The following is a 7,351-nucleotide window of genomic DNA, read 5'->3' on the forward strand; positions in this document are numbered from 1 at the left end:
ATCTAGACAATTTGTAAACCCAATATGTGTACACTCCTTCAACCAAGCTTCAATCCTATTATCAAGAAGTCAAAGTCGAAGTCGAGATCTACTCCGCCTAGAAGTTGAAGTCGCCGTCCTTCAAAGCTCCACCCAAAAGTCGAATCGTCCATCACCGACCTTCAAAGCTCCGCCCAGTAGTCAAAGTCGCCGTCGGGATCTGCCTAGAAGTCGAAGTCTTCATCCTTCAAAGCTCTGCTTAGAAGTCGAACTCGTCTGTCATCGACCTTCAAAGCTTCGCCCAGGTAGTCGAAGTTGCTGTTGAGATCTGTTACTGAAAAAGAAGAAGAGGAAGGACGAGAGGAAGAAGAAGGATGGGTTGGGGGTCCGCCATTTTCTGGGTTTAGGGTCTTTGCACGGTTGGGGGGAGAGAGAGAGAGCTAGAGGTTGAAGATGAACTTTTTTTTTAGAATTAGTTTTTAAGAATTTTTTAACTAAATTTTGAGATTTGAAATTTTTTATTAGTTAAAATTTATGTTTTGAATTTTTTCATTTATTAAATTTTTTATTATTGTAAATTGATTTGATTTTTAAAATTAATTTTTAATGATTTTTAATATATTTAATAAATTAAAAAAATAGGTTAATCATGTATTGCCACATGACTATCATGTTGGTCACTTAATGGACAAGGACCAACGTCTTCACCAAATTTATAATTGTAGATATTATTGCTGCTAAATTTTTTACATAGATATTTAAGTACAACAAATCTAATTATATATGTATTATTGTGAGAAATTTCACTTTTAGTTAAGGATAATCTTGAAGCAATAAAATATTTTAAAATTAGGGTGTATTTGAACCCTTGAAAATAATATGATAATATTTTGAAAGAGAACGCTCACAACTTTGGCAATAATTCTTATTGGATTTTGTGTGTGACTTGATTGCATTAAATAGCTTTTATTTTTATATTTTAATTAGCTTATTGATTAGATTGAATTTGTCCAATAGTATTAAAATGTTTTATTATTGTATTGATTTATCTTCATTCTTCTTCTTGTTCTCTTTTGTTTTTAAATGCTTTACACACAAAACTACATGAGCATTCTACCAAATAAGGACCCCAGCATACCAAATCATTAATTAGACGCATGATTAATTATATACAAAGTTTTCTTATAAAATTCTTGTGGAACATGTGGTTTTATTTTATTTTTGTAAAATAAATAAATATTGGATATTTTTTTCTCTAATTATAATGTGCTGTCGTTTACCTAAATTTTTTCAATGTTGATAAATGACTACACCAAATAATGATATAATAAAGTAGTATGATATGAGGTAATGGCTGGAAATTGTAATGTTTCTCACAAAAAAAATTCAAATAATTGACAGGTGGTGTGGTGGTCACAATTTTTACTTTTGGTTGATATTGTATTTAAGTTTCTTTTTCTTTCTAAAATAATAATTTGTAATATTCGATAATTTCCATAGGTGAATTTTATTATGATCAAGAAATTAATATGGAGATGAAGTCATGGATTTTATTTTATTACGAGAAACATCTATAATTATAGAAAAAATAACAGTCAACTCTAAAAAGATATGACAATAAAGAAGATACTTTTGGATTCTGTATTTTTTTATTTGTATGTATTAAAAGATTCCATGTGATTGAATTCTTACTATTAATTGTGAATTCTTACTATTAAAGTATAATGATATAATTTTTTTTTACTTATCACGTTTATTTAATATAAAATTTACCATATTAAATATATTTGTCTAATATTTTAGTAAAAATTTTAGGTGGACGTATCTTTATTCTAGAATTTAGAAAAAAATGAGCCGCAAATAGGCAACTCAATCGTCAATACATAATGAACTTTTTTTTGGTTGATGTATTTATTGATAAATAAATTATTTATATTTTAAAAAAAACTGAGCCGTAAATAGGCAACTCAATACATAATGAACTTTTTTTTGGTTGATGTATTTATTGATAAATAAATTATTTATAAAAAATGAGCCGCAAATAGGCAACTCAAGACCTAATGAACTTTTTTTGGGTTGATGTATTTATTGAAAAATAATAATTATTATTTTTAGAAAAAAATGAGCCGTAAATAGGCAACTCAATACATAATGAATATTTTTTTTTGGTTGTGTGTGAATTTTTTTGTTTGTAATAATTAACCGAAGTATATTTTCCTTTCAATAGTTTAATTAATCATCAAGTCATTAGCGAAATGAACGGTGGAGATTAAAGTTGAGAGTAATCAAGGCACGTGACACTTGGAAGAAGAACCACATGTGTGGTAAAAAGAGGTAAAAGCACTGCTCCACTTTACGATGTCCACGTCACAAGATCGGCGTCTTTCACGATAGCATCGATTAAATCAATCTGAACCGTTGGATTGAAACAAAAGAAGCATTTTGAACCGTGGATCAACTCTTATCCTTAATTCTTCTGCCTTGGTAGAAAAATTGCGACTGGTAGTAAGTTTAGTAGTAGAATAGAATAGATAGATACATAGTCAGTATATAGATATAGAAACGAAGCAACCCAAAAGGGATTAACGATCTCCTCTCTCTCTCTCTCTCTCTCTCCTCCTCGACTGAGCAGAGCCTTTCTGTTTCTCTCTCTAAAAGCCTGAACCAGGTATCCTTTTCTCTCTCTGCTATTATTAGAATATTGTTTATGGCTTCATTTTTATTTAATTATTGAATAGTTTTTTAGCAAAACCCTAATAGAAAACCACGGACAGGGATCTGATAGTTTCGGGATAATATTGGCTTGTTTGTTTATCCGGAAGAGGCATGTTCGTCGTTTTTGTTTGTATATATTTGATTCTGATATTTGCATTTTTCGTTTCTCTTCTTGTAATATGATTTTGGGTTTTTGTTGTTTTTTTAATTGGATTTTCTGTGTTGAATTACGTTGATAATGCTTTGTTGGTGTCAAAATTTTGGTTGAATGGGTTTTCTCTTTTGGCTGTTCAGGGATTTGAGGGTGAATCTAGGGTTTAGGAGTAACATTTTGCGGATTTGGGGATGGAAAATGGGTCTGGGATTGTTGCTGGCTCTCGCTGGCCAAACGAAACGAATGCAGAAGTTGGGGTTTTTCAGGAGAGGGTAGAGGAGAAGGCTGTTTTGGGGTCTGATGGATTGGATGAGGTGGAGGTTTTTGAGGAGGCTGTTGAGTCACCGGAGCATTTGGAAGAGCAGGGTGGGGCAAAAGTTGATTGCAGGGATCGGATTGTCCTTGCTGAAGAAGGAAATATGTTGACGGTGAGTGATGCAAGTTTGGCGGGGGTTGCTGAAATTCCCAATGGTGGAGATGACTTAGAGAACTTTGAAGAGGCAATTGGCATACCAGATCAGATTGGAAAAGAGGTGGACAAGGAGACACTTGTTACTACCGAAGAGAAGGCAGACGACTTTGGTGGTGCAAATGGTGCTGAGGGGGATGTGGTGGCAGGCGAGATTGATGGGGAGAAGACTGTACTTGAAGATGTGGCGTTTGAAGTGAAGGTATGTGGAAACGAAGCTCTTGTGGTCAGCAAAGATGGGGTGAAGGAGATTTCTGAGATTAGCATTGGTGGAGAAATAGAATCTAAAATTGCTGGGGATGAGTTTGAGGAGAACTCTAATATAGTGATTGATAATGAGAAGTCTGAAAGTGATAATTTTGATAATGTAAATTCAGAGAAAGCACCTGCAGGTGAAAAAATGGACAATGAAGCTGCCTCCCTTGAGTGTCATCAAGAGATCGAGTCCAGCAAGGAGAATTCGACTGAAGCTAGCAAAGTCCAGGAGATAGACGAAAATACCTTGGGTGTTGAAGATCAAAATGTCAGGATTGTTTATGATGACCCAAATTTGAAGGTTCATGATGAAAAGGGAGTCCAAATGGATGGTGAACAACAGGATTCTGATAGTAATCTACAGAAATCTGGAACTAGCATTGATTCAGTGCATGGTGATGATAATGTAGAGCCACATAGCTCTCAGATACATATTGAACATAACGATCATCAGAATGGTGACGCTAGAGTGACTTCTGCCGAGCTGCTTTCTGAAGTTAAAGCAGAAACTTCTGAGCTGAAAAATACTTTAGCAAACAAAGTAACATCTATCAAGGAAAGGGTGCCACGAGAAGTCACAAGCTCAACTTTTTCTGAGAAGTCAACTGTGGAAAAGACAGAGGTGATCAAGGCCAGTGCAACTGAGGGTCACAAGGCTATTCAACCAGAACAAGTTAGGGATGTTCATGTAGTATGTGATAATGGCACTGCTAAGGAGCCAGAAAAGAGTGAAGAGAAAGATCAGGAAGAGAAGCGCAGTACTCAAAATAATAGGGTAGTGAACCAGCCAGCACAAGAAAATGCTTCTTTACCAGGTAAATCTACCAATCCTGCTTCCTCTAATGCACCTCCTGCCGGCTTAGGGCGTGCTGCCCCTTTACTAGAACCTTCTCCTCGGGTGGTGCAGCAACCTCGGGTCAATGGTAGTGTAACTCATATGCAGAACCAACAAATTGAGGAGCCTGTTAATGGAGGTGATTCAGAGGAGTATGATGAAACTCGTGAGAAACTGCAGATGATAAGGGTAAAGTTTCTGCGGCTTGCACATAGGCTTGGACAGACTCCTCATAATGTTGTTGTAGCTCAAGTTTTGTATAGACTTGGTTTGGCAGAACAGTTGCGTGGGAGAAATGGGGGCCGTGTTGGGGCCTTTAGCTTTGATCGTGCAAGTGCTATGGCAGAGCAGCTTGAGGCATCGGGACAAGAACCCCTTGATTTCTCTTGTACTATTATGGTCCTTGGAAAGTCAGGGGTTGGTAAAAGTGCCACTATCAATTCTATTTTTGACGAAGTGAAGTTTGGCACAGATGCTTTTCAGATGGGTACAAAGAAGGTTCAGGATGTTGTGGGAACTGTACAAGGGATTAAGGTACGTGTTATTGACACACCTGGCCTTCTACCTTCATGGTCTGACCAACGTCAGAATGAGAAGATTTTGCAATCTGTTAAGCGCTTTATCAAGAAAACACCTCCAGATATTGTGTTATATCTGGATAGGTTGGACATGCAAAGCAGGGATTTTAGTGATATGCCATTGTTGCGCACCATAACAGATATATTTGGCCCTTCAATATGGTGCAATGCAATTGTTGTACTGACGCATGCTGCTTCTGCTCCGCCGGATGGCCCAAATGGTACTGCTTCTAGTTATGACATGTTTGTCACTCAACGATCTCATGTTGTCCAGCAAGCCATACGTCAGGCAGCTGCAGATATGCGGTTAATGAATCCAGTTTCATTAGTGGAGAACCACTCTGCATGCAGGACAAACAGGGCTGGGCAAAGAGTTTTGCCAAATGGCCAGGTTTGGAAACCACATTTGTTACTGCTCTCTTTTGCATCAAAAATCTTGGCTGAAGCAAACGCACTTCTAAAACTGCAAGATAGTCCACCTGGAAAGCCTTTTGCAAATCGAAGTAGGGGACATCCTTTGCCTTTTCTTCTTTCTTCCCTGCTTCAATCAAGGCCACAGTTGAAGCTTCCTGAAGAACAGTTTGGTGATGAGGATGATCTAGATGATGATTTGGATGAATCATCAGACTCTGATGATGAAACAGCGTATGATGAGTTGCCCCCATTCAAAAGTTTGAACAATGCCCAGTTGGCAAAGCTTTCTAAAGCTCAAAAGGAGGTGTACTATGATGAATTAGAGTATAGAGAAAAGCTTCTTATGAAGAAACAGTTGAAGGAAGAGAAGAAGCAGCGGAAAATTATGAAGAAAATGGCAGAATCTGTGAAGGATCTGCCCAGGGATTTAGGTGAAAATACAGAAGAAAGTACCGGTGGGGCATCTATTCCTGTTTCCATGCCAGATTTTGTCTTACCTGCTTCATTTGATTCAGACAACCCCACTCACCGGTATCGTCATCTTGATTCTTCAAACTGGCTTGTGAGGCCTGTTCTAGAAACTCATGGTTGGGATCACGATGTTGGTTATGAAGGAATAAATGTAGAGAAATTGTTTGTGGTTAAGGAGAAAATACCCTTGTCCTTTTCTGGCCAGGTAACCAAGGATAAGAAGGATGCCAATGTCCAAATGGAAGTTGCGAGCTCAGTAAAGCATGGAGAAGGCAAAGCAACTTCATTAGGTTTTGATATGCAGACTGTTGGGAAGGACTTGGCTTATACTCTACGGAGTGAAACAAGGTTTAGTAATTTCAGGAGGAACAAGGCTACTGCAGGTTTATCGGTTACTCTCTTAGGGGATGCTGTATCAGCTGGAGTTAAACTTGAGGACAAGTTAATAGCTCATAAACGGTTCCACTTGGTTATGGCTGGGGGTGCAATGACCAGTCGTGGTGACGTAGCTTATGGTGGCAGTCTTGAGGCACAGTTGAGAGATAAAGAGTACCCCTTGGGTCGTTGGCTGTCAACGCTTGGGCTATCGATCATGGATTGGCATGGTGATCTTGCTTTAGGATTAAATGTACAATCTCAGATTCCGGTCGGACGTCATACAACTATGATTGCTCGTGCCAATGTTAATAACAGAGGAGCTGGGCAATTGAGCATTCGCTTAAATAGTTCAGAACAGTTTCAGTTAGCTTTGGTTGGTCTCATTCCTCTACTCAGAAAGTTTATCACTTGTATGCCGCAATTGTCGTTTTGGCAATGATGAAGGTGCAGCGCGAGGGTATATGTCCATTGATTTTCACCATCTCTTGTCAACCCAACCCAGAAGCCTCTCCCATTCAATATAGTGATATTTTAGCTTTTCTAATTATTAGATAGTTGCGTTTGGTGATTTTTGTTCCTGTCAGCTACTGGACCAAGTTTTGCCTTTTATTTTATTTTCTCTTATCCAATCAAGTCTTTTTATCTCAATTCTATGTGATATAAACTGCATAATTTGTCACTTGCTTTACCCTAGCGATTTTCCATTAGTAACTTTGTCAGGATTGCCTTACTAGTTTTGCTCTTTTTGGGTGTTTTTTCTTCTCCTAAAACAATGATACAGTGACATTGGAGTCGTAGTTTTTTTTTTTTCATTCCCCCGTTTCAATTGGGAAAAAACTTCCCGAAGGGTATCTGTTTTTTTTTTCTTTTTTATCATATTTTAAAAGTTGGACCTACTTTGAAGCTGTTTTATCTTCTATTTTTTTTTCTTTCTTTAGAAAGAGTCACTTGGATACCCTTTACCTGCAAGGTGCCAAGAATGCAAGATCTTGCGTGTCGTAGTTAGTGGGAAAAAAAAAGATAAGTACCAAGTTAGGAAAAAAATGTAAATATTTAACACGATAATTACAAATTTCAATTTTGTTAAACAAATTATAATATAT

General features: G+C 37.2%; 1 protein-coding gene across 1 annotated transcript; it reads left to right on the forward strand.

Moving 5' to 3' along the window:
• The first annotated feature begins 2,495 nt into the window (after positions 1–2,495).
• Positions 2,496–7,045, forward strand: LOC133788584 (translocase of chloroplast 120, chloroplastic-like). Its single transcript, XM_062226110.1, has 2 exons — positions 2,496–2,647; positions 2,989–7,045. The coding sequence occupies exon 2, from the start codon at positions 3,040–3,042 to the stop codon at positions 6,685–6,687; it is 3,648 nt and encodes a 1,215-aa protein (XP_062082094.1). The 5' UTR covers positions 2,496–2,647; positions 2,989–3,039; the 3' UTR covers positions 6,688–7,045.
• Positions 7,046–7,351: the final 306 nt, after the last annotated feature.

Source organism: Humulus lupulus, chromosome 1 (assembly GCF_963169125.1).
Source record: "Humulus lupulus chromosome 1, drHumLupu1.1, whole genome shotgun sequence".
Lineage (NCBI taxonomy): Eukaryota > Viridiplantae > Streptophyta > Magnoliopsida > Rosales > Cannabaceae > Humulus > Humulus lupulus.

Bases quoted from the DNA above. Each gene is read 5' to 3' on its own strand.
- LOC133788584 (XM_062226110.1), top strand. From the start codon at position 3,040: ATGGAAAATGGGTCTGGGATTGTTGCTGGCTCTCGCTGGCCAAACGAA.